Source organism: Lithobates pipiens, unplaced genomic scaffold, assembly GCF_037356315.1.
Source record: "Lithobates pipiens isolate NorthernLeopardFrog02 unplaced genomic scaffold, aLitPip1_a1.2 Scaffold_16, whole genome shotgun sequence".
Classification (NCBI taxonomy): Eukaryota; Metazoa; Chordata; class Amphibia; order Anura; family Ranidae; genus Lithobates; species Lithobates pipiens.
The window spans coordinates 117859483-117878362 of record NW_027507748.1 but is presented as its reverse complement, the minus strand read 5'-3'; the positions used below and the strand labels follow the sequence as shown (position 1 = coordinate 117878362).

Sequence of the window (18880 nt, the reverse complement as noted above, 5' to 3'; positions counted from 1 at the left end):
CAGAGGATCAGGGGAAAATGAAAACTCCCCCTACAAGCTTTAACCAGGCACTAATAGAAGTCACAAGACTGCTCTAACTGCTGATGAGAAAAGGTATTTAGAAGTTTATTTTTACTAATTGCATTTCAATGTTCTGTGTGCTGTGGGAGACCAGATATAGTGAATGCAGGGTCCTAGGTTTAGTAACACCTTAAGCTTTCAGCAAATTGTTGTGAAGTTTCTTACCTGAAAATCCTGCCAGTAACATCACTTCCTGTTGCAGGTTCACAACGCTAAGTCACTGCTTTGCAATTAACAGCAGAGTTGTCAGCCTGCCCTGTGCGCTTTTTTTAGTTGGCTGATGGGCTGTCTATCTGATAGACCTGATAACTAGCCCAGTGGCCAACTGGAGGAGTTTGAACTGCAGGCTGAAAATGTTGCTGCTACATGAGAGTCAATGGCTTTACATTAGTCAGCCTGCAACAGAAAGTGCCGTTACTGGCAGAGTCTCAAGGTAAAAAGTAAAAAGCAATTTGTTTAAGAAAACTGTATACAGTGAGGCATGACCCCAACACTGAGCTATAGATTGTGTTTTTTGTATTTTTTTGGGAGGTTTACGCTTTAAGGCAGAACCTACCTCAGAGCCCTCATATGAGAAGAGTAATGCCCTGTACCCACAGTTGGAAATTCCGATGGAAAAAGTCAGAACGCGTGAAGACAATTCCGACGGACAAAGTGCCATGCATGCTCAGAATAAACTAAGAGACGAAAGGCTACTGGCCCCTTTATAGTCCCGATGTATGTGTTTGGCTTCACCTCATTCAGAACAATCGGATTTTCTGACAACTTTGTGTGACCGTGTGTGTGCAACACAAGTTTGGGACAAAATCCGTCTGAAAAAATCAGATGGATTTTGTGGTCAGAATGTCCGACCGTGTGTACAGGGCATTAGGCTCGGTTCACAGATGAGCTGAATGCGGCTCACAGCAAGGGTCCGGTGCGTGCTGATTCAATGTTTCGGGTCTGATTTCAGTCTGAATTTTGGGCTGAATTCGGACCTGAAATGGACCAAAAGTCGCACAGACCCACTGCAGAGATATGTAAACCAGCTCCAGAGAGAGCTGGTCAAAATCTCTTGCTATTGCGAATTGGATGCAGGGATCCTGCATCCAATTCACAATAGTGTGAACCCAGCCTCAGGAAATGTACTGGAATGGCCTAATACAGTCTGCACAGTAGAAGCCAGTGAAGATTTCCAGATAAAATCCTCTAAATGGATATTGAAATCTGAAGGGGATAGCTTCTTCTTCTTCAGTTAAAATGGAGATTGAAAATGATTAGTTTTCCTTTTTATGCATTAATGTTTTAAGCATAAGTGGCAGTAAAATGCTGATCATTTTATGTCTGTAAAATTGCCAACCAAAAAGTTTTTAACTGCAAGTTATTAAAAAAGAAGCACTTTGTGTTCCTGCTATTTCCTTAATGCTGGGAAGTAAAAAAAAAAAAAAAAAATACATGTAATTAGTTTGTGTAGGTGTTCACGCTGGATTACCAGCATAAAGATGAAAGGTTTTACGGGGAAAGATTCCATGTCTGTCAATGCTCCCTGTAATTCACTTATTGGTAACAGCTGTTATTTTATAGTGAACAGTTGTTGTCGGGACCTGAGGCTGGGGCAGTTCTTCTGTTTTACTTACTGTCACCGAACATTTTGGATTTTAATGTTCTGATTTGCAAAAAATCATTCATAAACTTTCAACATGGATTGAAGAAATGACAGTGTCTCACATGGGATAGCACAAAGTAGCATAAATTATACAAATAACGAGTCTGACAACACCAATACGTTTAAATGGTCATAGCTGGCCACAGTGTTTATTTAAGGGTAACTCAGGTTTAATAATTACAATAACCAAACTTAAATCTCTGCATATTTAAATTTTCATATGCCTCAAATTATCAAATACATCAAAACAAATACAGCTGTCCAGCCAGACTAGACTGGATGACAACCCCACCAGCTTAGGCCAGGCGCAAAGCCACTGGCTGAGGCCCCCTATAAAACACAGTGGCTTTCTCAACTATCCGCTGTAAATCCATGTTGAGTACACCTAACCCTATACTGGATAAATGTACTAAGTCCGGTCTAAATAGATCTGGGATAAATCCATCTAACTCAAAATGACAATATGAAAAACCATTAGAGTGGATCAAAAAATTGTGAATTGTGTTGGGGTGTAGAGTGGTCTAGGGGTGAGCGGACCCTCGGTTAAGGTATCTGCCTAGAGTATCTTTCAAACCCAGCAGGCCTGGAGACCACTCTGATAAGGAAGTATTTACACACATACACACACACACCATGCAGTGCTCAGAGTGATCTAACAATTTATTTTCGGACTTCAGCTCATAAGGGCAAAATGACCTCACAAAGAAAGCCCAACCCTCCTTACATTAATATATGATAAAATACAGACATTAATTAAAACAAGCAGTGAAAAATTACTGAGTATGTGCAGAAACAATATACGCCCCCAAATTCATATAGAAACTGGCCACAGGAAAGGCTAGTAGAGAAAAATATATTGTTCTTGAGAACATTTGTTCTCAATAAGAGGAATTTAACTTAAATCTTTACTTAACTCCTAACAGACTCTATGTGAATATATTTATCTTAAAATGGATACTCATATTATAGGCTACAATATCTAAGATGACGGGCAATAAGCTGAAACAAACAATAAGCTAAAATATCCCTTCAACTTGTGCGATTCAAACGTCTACGCATCTTGTCTTAATAGAACAATTTTCAGAATGGCGACCAAAGTAATCTAGGTATCATTTCAGAAAAAGCAAAAATGGTATGTGGAAACAGGACTTTAAAGGAATGTAAATCCTGTTTAATTTCGCAAAGAAGGTCCAAGGTTTTAACCTTGCCCAGGTAATTTGCCCCGGCGTGCATTATGATCAAATCTGGATTATTGGAAGATTCGTAGGAATAGGTTGTAGTAAAACAACAGATTCCCTGTAAATTGGACCGGTCTGACTGTTAACCAGGTGTGAAAGCTTAGTGATATCCAACAGAGCACCAGCTGATTTAGAAAAATTAGAGCTATACTTAGTACTACTTCCAATAGGTAAAGCATTTCCAAACATAATATTTGACTGTGCATCCTGCAATGTACCAAAAGGCAAAACATTTTGCAACACACTAATAGGTTGTGCACCCTGCAATGCACCAAATGATTTTGCACCTTGTATTGCGCCAAGAGGCTCTGCACCTTGCAGAGTACCAATAGGCTGTGTGCTTAGAAATGCATCAATATGCTGCACACCTTGTGGTGTACCAACAACTTGTGTGCCTTGTAATGCGCCAATATGCTGAACACCATGAGGTGTAACAACAACTTGTGAGCCTTGTAATACACCAATATGCTGTGCACCTTGTAAAGCACCAACAGACTGTTCACCTTGTAAAGCACCAAAAGACTGTGCACCTTTTAAAGTTCCAACAGAATGTGCGCCATGAAAAGCACCAAGAGGCTGTGCAACTTTAAGGGCACCCAGAGATTGGGTGCCAAGTAATGCACCAATAAGTTGTGCATTCTGGATTGTATCCAAGTAGGGTGAACCTTGTGCTATGCCAGTAGGCTGAATTACATCAGAAAGGTGAGGAAAGTACCCAGCCCCAGCAGATTGTGATGTATTAGTAAAGCCCTGGTTCTCTTCTTGTACATTTGGCAATGAAAAAGTTAAAGGATTGCACACAACATTAGGCTTTTTAACAGAAGATAAGGGAATCTCACCAGATGTGTGGGCTGGAACATTGCCAAGTCCCTCCTTGTCAGGAGAGGTGCCTGCATGCTGAGTATTCTCTGAAGAGCCAGGAGCAGGGGTCCTGGGACTTCTAGGCTGAAACTGACGGCTGCTGCTATCATTCCTGCTGTACGGGGAGGCAGGGGGTTATTTCTTCTACCTCTACCGCCTGGTGTAGTGGCATGGGCATGTACCTCAGGAATAGACTGAGCTGGTACAGAGATGAGAGGTGAAAAAACAGCAGGTGGGTTTTCTCCTAAACACTGCCTGAGCCAGCCGGCGAAATAAGGATTCCATGTTGTCCACAAGATCAAAGGGAGCGTGGTCCGTTCCTCTTCAGGTGGCTGGAATTTGAGGGGAGAATTCGGCTTATAAAGGCTCCAGAACAGCGTGAAAACAGACCCACCAAAAGGCACCAATTAGCTACTTGTTGCTGTGGGAGAAACGGCAGGAGAAACCAATAGCAACCTGAACTAGAACAGAAAGGAGAGCAAGGCAAAACTGCACTTTTTACTCTCCCATGAGGGTCCTTGCTTATTGCAAGATACCCGGATATTCTTATGTATTGTACTTTTTAAATTGTTTTTCTTAAAGCAGAACTCCAGCCAAAAATAACAGAATAAAAGGGAAAAGACCATTAAAAGATACATTAACAAAACCAACTTTTGCTGCAATATTTATTTCAATCCAAAGCAGCCAGCTTCTATCAGACAGGGTGCTGTACACACAGGCCGAATGTCAGCCATTTTTATAAAAACTGGTTGTTGTTTTCCGACATTCAGCTCATGTGTACAGGACTTAACTCTCTCTGGGCTTGATGTATAGGGAGTACAAGTGACTGGCACTAATTCTAATTCAAGTATTTACATTGCTTTTACTTGTAGACGAAAATAATTTAAAGATATATTATGATTACAGGGCTGCATAAATTTGCATCTTTTATGTCTGCCTGGAGTTCATCTTTAATTGAATTGGTATGGGAGGGTAACATAGAAACATACAAAAGAAAGAAAGGTAGTAAAGAAAAACTATGCTTGTGCACATCCGTTACAGAGAAAAATGAACCTAACATGGCAGTTGAAGGCAAAGTAAACCTTAATGACCAACTGAAGTCTTACACATTTTGATTTCTTTATAGCTTCTTAAAGAATAAGTTCCACTTTCGTAACATGTTACATGTTACACCCATATTCAGGGTGTAACATGTAACATATTTCTGTAGCACTGTCCCTCGCACCCCCAATCGATCTCCCATTGTGGCAACAAGCAAGAGATCTTCTCCTCCCACTTGCTGTCACAATTTAAAGAAAACACTGGCTCCGTCCACCCACCCACGTCATTCATTCACAGAGTTCTGTGAATTAAAAAAACTACAAATACTGACAGCCTTTGCGGATGTCAGCTGGTAGTTTTCAATGTATTGTCAAGGGCACTGTTCAGTGCTCTAGGTGTTAATTGAGTTAGTTGAGTCCTCCTGTGAATGTGAAACTGTTTACTTGTATAATGCACGGGCAGAAACTTATGGCCCCTACACACGATCTGACTTTCCGACAAGAAAACCGTGGAATTTTGTTTGAAGGTTGTTGGCTCCAACTTGTCTTCCATACACACGGTCACACAAATGTTGGCCAACAATTGGGAACGTGGTGACATACAAGACGTACCACGAGCCAAGAAAAAGGAAGTTCAATAGCCAGTGCGGCTCCTTCTGCTTGATTCCGAGTATGTGTGAACTTTTGTGCGTTGGACTTGTGTATAGACGATCGGAAATTCCGACAACAAAGTTTTGTTGGCAGAAAATTTGAGAACTTGCTAGCCAACATTTGTCCGACAGCAAATGTTAAATGGAGCATTCACACGGTCAGACAAGCTCACAGCCAACATTTGTTGTCAGAAAATCCGATCGTGTGTACGGGGCATTACAGTCTGTAGGCGTGGCAAGCCCAATCTGCTGATCGGGGGTGCAATGCTTTCCACACTCCTACAAAAAAAATGTGCATTTATCATTTTTTTTTTTTCTAAAAAGTGAACTTATCCTTTAATTCCCATGTTATAATTATGCTGGGAAATGCTTTAAAAAATTTTTTACATTACAGAAAATGCTGCTTTCTGCCCTCATACTCCAGCCCTCTGTGCTGGCAGAACTAAGTAACACACTTCATCAAAAGTGTCCCCAACACAGACTTGTATTGCAGAAGGAGAGCGGGCATGTCTGAGCAGGTTACTGCAGTATTAAACCCAAAAGCAAACATTTATTATATTGCAGCTTACAAATTCTTAGATATGGTGGCTGTATTATTTTTCTTTTATAGGCTTTCTTTTCCTTTAATTTTACCTGGTGATCCAACAGTAAGTCTGTTGATTTTCAACAGAACAAGTTGTTTTGCAAATGTAGCAGTTAAAGCATTGAGACAAACCATTTACCACTGGCAGCAGTGTTTACATTGCTCAGCTTTTATTAATGTAAACGTTTAGCCCAAAAGACAAAAACTGTTGCTGTAACTGATTGTGTAACTGCCATGTACACTGGAGTTTGGCTTAATTTGTCAGTGTATTTAAATCTGCTAGTACATCTAACACATCCCTCCCCCCAGACTGATAATGCTGCTGTCCAAAGGTGCCTCTGTATTGGGTTTAATACCTCCTAAAATAGTTCAGAGAATCTAACTCTTATGAAACTGCACAGGCATATTTAGATTCCTTGCACAACTGCTGTAACAGGAAAACAAAGGTAAGACTGAAAATGGGCCTTATTGGTACAGTGACTGATTGCATATCTATTTCTGTAACGTCAATTGGACTAGATTAAATAGGGTAGTGATTGGCAACATATAACATAGTTTACTGTACTTTCAAAACCATTAATTTTACACCATGATTCTGTGGAACCCTAGGGTTCTGAGGTTAGTAGAGGTTCCTTGAGCACTGATGGTTTGATCTGCTTCCTACACTGACCACCAATATTGAAAGGAACTTTGATACTGATTCTTAATCTAAGGGGGGGTTCTACTGACCGGCAATGTAGGGAGGAATTTTCTTTTTGATCTCCAATGTAAGTGGGTCCTTCAGGTACTGACCACCAATGTAGAGGATACCTTCTCCCCCCTACCACCAATGCAGGGGGACCTTCTCCCTCTGACCACCAATGTAGGGGGACCTTCTCCGTCTGACCACCAATGTAGCAGGACCTGCTCCCTCTGACCAATAATGTAAGGGGACCTTCTCCCTCTGACCACCAATGTAGGGGGACCTTCTCCCTCTGACCACCAATGTAGGAGGACCTTCTCCCTCTGACCACTAATATAGGAGGACCTTCTCCCTCTGACCAATAATGTAAGGGGACCTTCTCCCTCTGACCACCAATGTACAGGGACCTTCTCCCTCTGACCACTAATATAGGAGGACCTTCTCCCTCTGGTCACCAATATTAAGGGATACTGAAATCTTCATTGTCTGCATTTCTCTCTGGCCATTATTTTTATTCTTTTCATTTCATAATTATTGATAATGAAAATAATTTTGCTGTAAGAGGGTGTTAAAAATTATCTGCCCCAGGCATCAAATAATCTTGGTATGCCACTTTCTTTACCTTTTTAAACCTTCTATTACTTACTGAACATGCCAATATACCTTGAGCTGTAGATATAATATTTTTTAGCATAGGTTCCTCGATGGTAAAAAGGTTGAGAAAGGCTGCTCTAAGCTATTACACGCCATCATAAAAGAAGATCTGATTGTATAAAATCGTCTAAGATGGGAAATATTAGCAACTAATTTGTACTAACAAGGGCAAAGGTAAGTGTATGTATCATCCATAGTAATCAGATTCCTGCTGTCATTTTCCTAGTGAAGGATCAAAATGTCAAAGTTAGATCATGATGAGCTGAATTAGAATGCATGGAACAGAATGCTTCAGTAATGTCACAGGGTGAATGTCAGAGCAGAGAAAGAAAAGGTAAAAGTCTGGAATAATTGTATCAGGTCATCAGACATTTACACTTATCCCTCTGACATTTTCACACCTGTTGAAAAGGGATGTAGGGATGTAGGATTATTGATCTATTTACTGCATCAAATGTAAAATAAATCTTATGCCCCGTACACACGACCGGACTTTTCAACATCAAAAGTCTGATGGAATGATTCCGGCAGACCATTCGATCGTGTGTGGGCTGCAACGGACTTTTGATTCACAAAAGTCTGACAGACTTTAGAAATGGAACATGCTTCAAATTTTTCCGCCAGAACTCCGCCGGACCCAGAAATCCGCTCGTGTGTGTGCTAGTCTGACGGACTAAAACCGACGCTAGGGCAGCTATTGGCTACTGGCTATGAACTTCCTTATTCTAGTCCAGTCATATGTCATCACGTTCGAATCCATCGGACTTTGGTGTGATTGTGTGTGGCCAAGTCCGTTCATTCGGAAAGTCCGTCAGAACTCTGTCAGAACTCCGTCAGAACTCCGTCGAAAGTCTGCCGGACTTAAGTCCTGTCGTGTGTACGCGGCATTAAAGTAGAATTCAGGTTTACGTTGACTTTACATAGTTTGTTGGGGTTCAAACAAACAATTTCCATGACAAACTGATGCAGCCACAGTGAACGCTGTCATATACTGAAGTAGTATCTACTATATACAGTATGTAGGGCTGACAAAACTAAATCTAGTCGGCCTGAATGCTTCTCCACCATTCAGGAGAAGCATTGCATTTTTATAGATGAATACAATGCTTCCTCTGTTTGACCAAGATGTAAACTGTGATGTCATCTGCCTGCCTCTTCACCTCAACCAACCAGAGAAAGACTTGTATGTATTGTTAAAAGGAAAAGGCTTCTCCTGGGTGGCAAAGAAACATTCAGGCTGACTCAGTTTAGTAGTGGAAGAGAAGGCACATGCTTTGTTGCTGCAACACAGCGCTTCTAATGCCGCGTACACACGACCAGACTTATGTCCGACAGACTTCCGAAGGAGTTCTGCCGGAGTTCTGCCGGAGTTCCGACAGAGTTCTGACGGACTTTTCGAATGAGCGGACTTGGCCACACACAATCACACCAAACTCCGACGGATTTGAACGTGATGACGTACGACTGGACTCGAATAAGGAAGTTCATAGCCAGTAGCCAATAGCTGCCCTAGCGTCGGTTTTAGTCCGTCGGAATAGCATACACACGAGCAAATTTTTCGGTAGGAACTGGGTCCGATGGAGTTCCGTCGGAAAAATTTGAAGCATGTTCCATTTTCTAAAGTCCGTCAGACTTTTTCGAATCAAAAGTCCGTTGCAGCCCACACACGATCGAATAGTCTGACGGAATCATTCCGTCAGACTTTGGATGTTGAAAAGTCCGCTCGTGTGTACGGGGCTTTACTGTATGCAGCTGATGCTACTATAGTATATTACAATGCATGCAGTGGTCCCATCAGTTTATAATGGAAATACTGTATTTATCGGCGTATAACACGCACCGGCGTATAACACACACCCCAAGTTTAGGAGGCAGGTTTAAGTAAAAAAAACTTACATTTTAAATGTCCACCAACTTTGCATACTGTCCATCTGCAGCCTTGCACTGTCCATCTGCAGCTTTGCACTGTCCATCTGCAGCCTCGCACTGTCCATTCGCAGCCTTGCACTGTCCACCTGCAGCCTTGCACTATCCATCTGCAGCCTTCCACTGTCCATTTGCAGCCTTGCACTGTCCACCTGCAGCCTTGCACTGTCCATCTGCAGCCTTCCACTGTCCATCTGCAGCTTTGCACTGTCCATCTGCAGCCTCGCACTGTCCATTCGCAGCCTTGCACTGTCCACCTGCAGCCTTGCACTGTCCATCTGCAGCCTTCCACTGTCCATCTGCAGCCTTCCCCAAAATTGCAGCATGTTTTCATTTAAAATTTAGCGCCGCAGCCTTCGTCGCCAAGATCTTCGGCCCATCTCTCCGCCGACATTGACTGAGCCAAGCCAGGTGTACTTGGCTACTCGGCTTCACTCGCAGTAACGCCCCCATCCCACCCCTTGGCCCGGGTCCTATGATAGACACAACTTCGGTCCAATGGAGGGATGTAAAGGCTAGGGGGCAGGACTGGGCATGAGTGCCAGCGGAGCCGAGTACACAGTACACTTGGCTCGGCTCAGTAAATGTCGGCGGCGCTCCACAGAGTGCAGATCAGCGGGGATCGGCGTATAACACGCACCCACGATTTTCCCCTGATTTTAGGGGAAAAAAGTATGTGTTATACGCCGATAAATATGGTAGTTAATTTTGGGCAAGCTTGGCCTACAGAAACTATTTAAAGTCAATTTAACCTGTGGTTATAAACTTTGACATATACCCAGTAAAATGACTGGTCTCAGATGATACACAGAGATGAAACAAATACTCTAACATACTGTATGTTGTATCTGTCTATCTGATGCTCTTTCTTCTCTACTCTCTTCTGAGAGTTCAGAAAAGGGGGGGGGGGCGGAGAGCTGAAGTTACACTCTGCAGAGTTTAGTGAGGAGAGCTCTGACACCTGATTGGAGGGAAGGGACACAGGAACAGCTGCGGCTGTCAATCAGCTGGAGGTCCCTCCCCTGTCAAATTTTTTCTCTTGGTGTCATGAAAACTTGTCAGAAGTGATTTGTGCTGATAGCAGAGGAACAAAGCAGCAGACAGAAATTACACCTAGTGCTCCTAATTGAGACAAGTACACACTATAGAGGGATATGCTTTGATCATATTTCATGTCTGAGATTTACAGCCACTTTCAAGTGCATTTCCACTTTTGCAGCCAAATGGAGATAACACCTACTTTATAGGTGTTAGGGAGGCCATACACAGTGCAAATTTCTTTCCTGCAACCAAGGGTACAGGCAGCGTTGACAGGGAAATCAGCAATTGTCTTCTCCCGGTGGGGGCAGCCGTCCCCGCCAGGAGAAGACCATAATTATTACTAGTGGCTTTAACAGCTGCTAGCGATAATTGCAAGAGAATTTGGCAGGCTGGTTGTACCCTAGTTAATCGATCGATCAAATTGGTACATTCAGCCTGCCTAATAACAGTTCAAATCTCGGCCAGGTCCTGCTGAAGCAGCCGAGATTTGAATCGTGTATGGCCAGCCTTACACATTCCCAATAACATAGCTTAACTTAAAAATATTTAAAATTGCTGCCTACCTTTTAACCTGCCTTTTACCGGCTTAAAATAATATTTAGCTTTCCCCTTCTGTTATGATGTTAAGGCGTGGGAGATGGAGTAAAGTTTACCATTAATAACTCTGTCTGTACTATGCTGGCAGATCTTCATTATTAGTTGTAAACTAGATGTGCACACTGTCTGTCCTAGCAAACGTTAACAAAGGGTAAAAGATCTCAAGACTAGGGTGGTACATCGTATGTTAAAGCAAAGTTCCAGCCTGGGTAAAAAAAAAAAAACAATTAAAAGTCAGCAGCTACAAATACTGTACTTTTGATATAAGGACACTTACCTGTCCAGGGAGCCCACGATGTCGGCACCCAAAAGCTGAACTGTCCAATGGCTCCAGGCGTCGGCATCCATACTAAGGGAAACAGGAAGTGAAACCTTGCGGCTTCACAGCCTGTTTCCTACTTCGCTTGCACGAGTCGTGCAGCACTTTCTGAATGTTCCCGTCATCTTCTGGGACACACACGGATCCCAGAAGGTGATGGGAGGAGAAGGGCACATAGAAATCATTCCAAAAAAGGAAAAGATATGAAAAATAATAAATCCAAAAATGGGGGGGGGGGGGGTGCTTATGTTTTAAAAGCAGTTCAATTTGTGCCTGGAACTCCGCTTTAATGCACTTACTCTAACCCTTAATTGCACATTGCAAGATATGAACAATGCAAGCTACACAAAGAGTCCTATGTATAAACTTGCTTCAAAGAAACAACTAGAAAGGTAAGAAATATTTTTTAAAATGATTTTAAGGGCCGGTTCACACTGCAGGCGATGCGAGGCGACACCGACTTGCCTCGCCGCGACCTGCCGCGACCTCAGCGGCAACTTGCAGATGACTTCTGTATAGAAGTCAATGCAAGTCGCCCCCAGGTCGCCCAGAAGTAGTACAGGAACTTTTTTTCTCGAGTCGCTCCTCTCAGAACGGTTCCATTGTACAGAACGGGGGCGACTTGCGAGAGCGCGGCGAGGCGAGTCGTGTCGCCTCGCATCGCCCGCAGTGTGAACCGGCTCTTAAGAATGCTGTGTGAATGGGAACACATAACAAACATAGAGTGGGAGGTTTCTGAAATTTGACTGCAAAAGTTTATGTGCACTAAACAACAAAAGTAAATATTCATTAAAGCAAAGAGCAGTCTCCACGGTGCAGAATGCTGCAGCAATCAGACAGATAATATGTTCCATTAGTATGACATCAGTAAACTAAACTTTGTATAACGGCATTGCTTTTGTGCTGCTTTACTGAATGATGAACTTTGAATATAAACTACAGTATATGGTCGAAAGTATATGGATATCTTTCCAAATGATTGAGTTCAAAGGGTTGACAGTGAAGAGTGCTGTTAATGCTACAGCCTACAAAGCATTTATAAAATTGTGCACTTTAAACCCTGTGGCTATGGTTTGAAGAAGGCCCTTTTCTGTTCTAGCATTCCTGTGCACAAATCCAGCTCCATAAAGATATGACTGCTTGACTCGTTTTTGAGGAGGGAAACTAGAGTGGTCTGCACAGAGCCCTGACCTCAATCCTACTGAACTCTTTTGGGATGAATTGCAAAGCCAATTGTGGGCCAGGTCTTCTCTTCCAACATCAGTACCTGACTTCACAAATATTATTTTTGGCTGAATGGTTACTAATTCCCATAGACAAAATCCCACTGACACACACCAAAATCTTGTAATTGTGATGGTCAGGTCCTCACAAATGGTTGGCCATACACTGTTTGTCTATCACCTGAGGACTGGAATCTATAGAGAGAGAGATAGACATTTTGCCATTAGCTCATGCAAGTATCTGACCTGGGTGTTTTTCACACTGTCCAATCTATAGAAAATGAAGATGTCTTAGGATTCATCCTTTATATTGTGCCTTAAATATGATAAATAGAGCACAATTTCAAGCTATTTCTGATACATACGTATTTTACAGCTACAAAAAATGTGCGGGTCGCCATATTAATGAAAGCACACAGAATTAAAAAGTAAATTCCACCTCTATGGTAAATACAAGTACACATTTTACATGGAGTAATTCATGGAATAGTAGGTATTAAAGGCAAATTTTAGATAGGATGTCATAAAGAGATTAGCTTTTATGCATGTTTGTGGGGTAATTTTGGAACAACGCTAAGGCCCCATACACATTTTCTGCAGATTTTTGTCTTCAGATTTACCAAAACCATATAATATCAGGTCAAACCTTAAGAGTTTAAATTTGTATGCAGTCAGGCCCTTGTACTACATGGTTTTGGTAAATCTGAAGAAAAAATCTGTAGAAAATTGAATAGTGTTTATGGGGTATAAAGCATATATTGATTGGTGATTTGAGGGAGGGGGGGGGGGCGCAGAACAGAGTTTTCTTGGCCAATCAGGATGATGTCAGGGAGATATTGTGATATAGGGGGCTGGTCATTACTCTGGTATGTGATATGGGTGATTTGGTGCATTGAGGAGCTCCCTACTGTCTCCTTGGCATGGCCGGCCCCTTGGAGCCACATAGATTTTCCCACCCTTCAAATAGTCCACCTGGGAATTTTACTTGGCGATCCACAATGACAAGACTTTCATGCAACATTTCAAAGCATAAATGGTTAACAAAAAGTACCAAACACTTTTCCCAGCTATGCATGTCCCCCACTCTTAGTAAGAACAAGCTTTTTTTTTTTACAATAACAAGAAATTTAGGGACAAAACTGAAGGAATATCTCCCAACAGACAGAACATCCTTCCCACTATGATCAAAGTTAAAATAAAACATATTAGGGTTGTTTTACTAAAGGCAAATAAGCTATTCTCTTTACAACGGAATTTTCCTTTAGCTCAGTGAATGAGTTTAAGCTCTGATGACTTCTATCATCATCTTTGCCAAGTGAATTCACTTCAGCCATATTCACAAAACTAAGGGAAAGTGAATAGCCCTGGCAAAGTGAATAGCCTTTTGTAAATTTACCCCATTAACACGGTAACTATCCAGGCTGGATTGATGTGAATTGAGTTTGTTTCTAGGATAGTTATCAAGAGCCCCCTCTTTGGAATAAATGTGCCTTGCTTACTTTGACTACCATGCTGTCCTTATGGTGACTTACACACACATTGGGCTTGGATGGTTCCCCATTGAAGTTGAAGTCGGTCCTTCTATTTTAAGATTATGTGTAAAAGACAATTGGCTGTTTACTGACTATACCTGAATTTCCCACCCGAGGTGTAGTGGCTTCACCTTGGCTTACTCATTTGCACCTCTATGGGCAACATAGACATCCTATGAATTCCAGTCTACCCTACTGGCTGATATTACTCTATTAAAGATTAGGAGTGGGTTCCAGTGTACTGATTCAGTCACGTGTTCTCCTGAAGAAGGATTCCTGAAAATGGTCGAGTCCACATGTGAAATGTAATTAGAATCTTGGAATGTTGTAAACCCCTATGTGGAGAATCATTTTTAATGTTGTGTAATAGATTTTTAATGGTATATAATAAAGTTGTTTTATGGTACTCAGTTTCTTTTCTCTACGGCCACACAAAGTCCATGACTACATATTCTGTTCATAGTTGTACATGATGTGGTTACTGGGGTGTGGACATATAGCACACACCGTCTGGGTTTTTATCCTGTTATAGATACGGTATGTTAAGGATTACGGTCAAGGTTGAAACCATCACACATATATGATTGCTATTATTTATTTCTGTTCAACTATAAATGTAGAACATAGTGCTCACAATGGGATAATATTTACCTGCATGTTGCAAAAAACTTTATGGAGATTTTGCATATATATTTACAGTGATTATAATTTATGCCTATGATGATTACTGTTATTACACACTAATCACCAATGTGCATTAGTGTTCGGTGTCAGAGTAATGTTATTCGCCTCCAAACGCCATATAAACGGCAATGAATGCACAAACTGCTGAAAGTTTATTTCAAGAATACAAGTAGTGTACAAACTGTCAACAAGATATGGAGTTCTTTTTCCACTGAGCCTTCAACATATGCTTAGAGATATGAAAGCAGGAATTATTACTAAGCTTTTGTCAAACTAACCAAAAATAATTGATTTTTTTATCCCCTTCAGACCTGGAGGGTCCTGGACCAGATTTCAAAGCATATGGCGGAAATGACAGACACTTTAATTTGACGCCAGGGAACACTGGAAGAAATATATGTTTTCAGGAACACTAACTCTAGAAAATTGTCTCCTCAGTGAATTGGCATTGGGAGACCCTGAAGGAGTGAAGAATGCAAGAAACAAGACGTCAATGACATTGTGCAAGCAAAGAAAGACTTAAAGGTGGCACTGCACAGTGAAAGCACCACTTACATTTAATATGCACCTGTTGCAAGGAACTGATGTGTCCTTTCAGGTTTTGATCACATTTTTCAGACTTTTATCATAAAATTTTGTTTATTTTCAAAAATCTTTAGAAAGACAACTAACAGTACATTCATAGTAAAGCTGCATGGCCCTAAAACCTTTACATGGACCAAAGTGCTAAATAAAGCAATTTGAGTGATCAAAAGGTGCAATAGTACCCTCCATTGGCAGAAAGAGGGTAATGCAGGCCACGATGCAGTATACAATGCTGTAGGCCATACCAAAGGTGCTGCATTTCAATAACTGTTATTAATTTGATTATTTTAGGACTGGAGATTTTTTTCACTATAGAAGTGCACCGGTTTACCATTAGTAATTATTTTTATACAGTACATTTGTCATTGGAGATTTCAGTCTGCAGTAAAACTAACAAAAGCTTATTTGCTTTTGACAGATATTTAGAAAAAAATTAGCAATACATAAATAAATGTTTTTTTCAGTGTCCGTATAGACAAACTTTATAAAACTGCTGCTGACAAAATAAAACCCAGCATGTAATTCTTGCCTGTTGAAATATTACATGTTATTTGTATAATTTTAATCCCCCAAAAAATACAAAACTCATGCTAAAATCTCATTTGCTTTATGCTGAAATAAACAAATTTACATTCCATACCGAATCTGTCCCTTAATCTTTTTCCGCTGTTTGCCAACACTTTAAAACCTAAATTATATGACCATTTTTTATTTTTATTTTTATTTGGTTTCTGAAAAAAAAAACATATGAATGTATGGAATCCAATATTAATCAGACATCATTACAGCAGACTTGTAGTTGTTAGCATGTGCATCTTTTTTATAAAATAGATGAAAGGGACAGTGGCTGTTTGTGGAGCTGCCCTGATAAGAACTAGCTTCATTTATTTCCTGGTGATCCAGTTCTCTGTTGTTTGCTGATTATTCACAAGCATCTGTACAATATACAATCAATCAGTGAAGCTCATCAAATGACAATTACAAAGAGTAAAAGTTAAAAATAATAATAAATAAATAAATAAAAATGTAAAAAAAAAGTGATGGTGCAGCGCTAGTAACAATTTGAAATTTAAATAGTTGATCTATGATAACCTGATACACATCTAAATGAATCAAAGTTAAAATAATTGTGAAGATATCAAACTAACAGTATAATGTGCAATACTGAAATATTGATATCAGGTGATTAAACCAATGTATACCATACACATAAAATGCAGTGAACAACTTATTATAAACTCAAAAGCAATAATAGAAAAAATGAATAAAGGAAAAAGTCCACTGAATGAGAAAGAGTGTTTGATGAAATGGAAATGTCCAAAACATAAATATCTTGGCACCCCAAACGGTAATTTTCAAGCCACTGCTGAACGTGCATGAAAAAGGGGAGATGGAGCATCGCCACTAATAGCACTGAGGGTTACCGGAAAGTATGGATTCAGTAGGACATACACCCTATGAATCAAACAGACTTGGTGATTCTTCACCAAAAAATAGTAGAGCCCCGATAGATATAGGCGTTGATACAATTGGATAAAATAATCTTCTCACAAGGACCACCGGTCAACAAGAAAGGAAGCTCAAAGGTATGTAAAACGTCATGTGGATTCAAACATATAGGGCCAAAAAGGAAAGAAAAATGCACATAGCGTGAATCCACATACAACAAAATGTATTATTAAAAATTAAAGATTTACACTCACATTTTGGAAGAGGTAAAACAAGCGCTTATTAATTGATAAAATGAAGCAATGGGAGCAGCAGGCTTGAGCCGTCACGTTTCATCCATGAAGATATCGTCTGGGGTTTTTTTTACTTTTTTTTTTAAATATACAAGCAATCTCCTCTCTGAAATAGCCTTTAAGGTGGCACATGTCACAATCATGTTATATTCACACAAGCGCTGGATGTAAACATTATCCTAAGACTAGAGAGTGAAAAATCTGGTGCAGCTCTACCTGGTAGCCAATCAGCTTCTAACTTCAGCAGAATAAACTGCTGGGGAAAAAGAAACAAAAAAGAAAACCTGTAAGACAATAGTGTAATGTGCTAGTAATGCTAATGATAGAAATACCTTAGAACGAAGCCCCCACAGTGGCACCCCTTCACTGCTGGGGAGACTGACGTGTTCCCCTGGCGTTCCGGCAAAGTGCTCTGAAGTCCCGGCATGATACACCGGACCTTCAGAGCACATTCACCGCTGATGTCAACGGCAGCATGCAGGGTGAATATCTCCTAACTCGGGGATATGCAATTAGTGGACCTGCAGCTGTTGCAAAACTACAAGTCCGTTCATACTTAAGGCTCTGGGTGTCATGCCTGTGGCTGTCAGAGTCTTGCTATGACTCATGGGACTTGTAGTTCTGTAACAGGAAGGTCTGCTAATGGCATATCCCTGCCCTAAACCGTACAGGTTAAGGAGATATTCATTTTTCCTAAACTTTTTTTTTTTATGCTTTGACAAAAAAAAAAATAGGAGCCTATTGGTTTATATGCAGCGCTGCACCCGATTTTGCACTCTCAAGTTTTAGTAAATCAATCCCACTGCATCTGGATTGGTGCAACCTTGGTAAAATTCGGGAGCCATACTGGGTCCCCATGCTATGGGGACGGTCTGTAATTTTGCTTTAAGCACTGGATCCTGCATGAGCAGAAGCACATCTTTCATAGGGACAAACAGTAGTGTCATATGTAAGACAGTTATGAAAAGCAAGTACTGCCACAATATACTGCATGTAGAATAGACATAAATTAACGGGAAACTATAAACAATGACTATAGGAACAACATATGGGGCAGTCTCCATAGTAATACCCAATCATTTATTGTTTATCTCACCCCCGTGTAACATAGTTTCACTAGATTTTTAATGAAATCACTGCAGTGTTGTCACCACATGAAGTTTTAGAAGTTTTAGACTAAGAAATAAATAGATCATTTTAACACATTTAGAGCCCCATGCACACTGACTGTTTGGCCCATGTGCACCAAATCTCAGTGTTTTGGGCACCTAGAAGGCACAGGTGAAGCATCCAGCTCTGATGCCAGCTGACTGTCACAATCTGTGACAAGCTGAAATACGCAGCAAATGGACACTACCATGCAGTACTTGTGTTTAGGGTTGTAGAAAATGTGCATTCTGCATTCCAAGGATACATCCTTTAACACATACAGACCTAAATGCAGGTAAGGCTGCTGGGAGCTGGGCTGAATGCTGCACCTGTGCCTTCTCAGTGCCTAGAAACAACAGGATTTGATGCACATGGGCCAATTGGCCAGTGTGCATGAGTCTAATCACTTGGAGCAAGTTATTTTATTTTTATTTTTTTACAAACAAGGATTGGAGTTTAATGGATACATTTTCCTGGATAACTTAAAGCAGTATTAAACACAAAAGAACATATTTATTATTTTGCAGCTTACCAATTCTTACATGTGGTGGCTGCATTCATTTTCTTTTTTAGTCTGTCTTTCTTCTATTTTCATCTAGTGATCCAGCTAGTAAGTCTGATGTTTTTCACAGCAGAAACTCTCCCGCAGAATGTATCAGTTTACATGGA

At 40.8% G+C, this 18880-nt stretch overlaps 1 protein-coding gene across 1 annotated transcript in view; it reads left to right on the top strand.

Moving 5' to 3' along the window:
• The window catches only part of ANKRD13B (ankyrin repeat domain 13B), a 336550-nt gene extending 320593 nt beyond the window's left edge, over positions 1-15957 (top strand). The window contains exon 15 of the mRNA XM_077480352.1: positions 15045-15957. Coding sequence (XP_077336478.1) covers positions 15045-15090 — 46 coding nt within the window. The 3' untranslated portion in view covers positions 15091-15957. The remainder of the gene's footprint in view (positions 1-15044) is intronic.
• The last annotated feature ends 2923 nt before the right edge of the window (positions 15958-18880 follow it).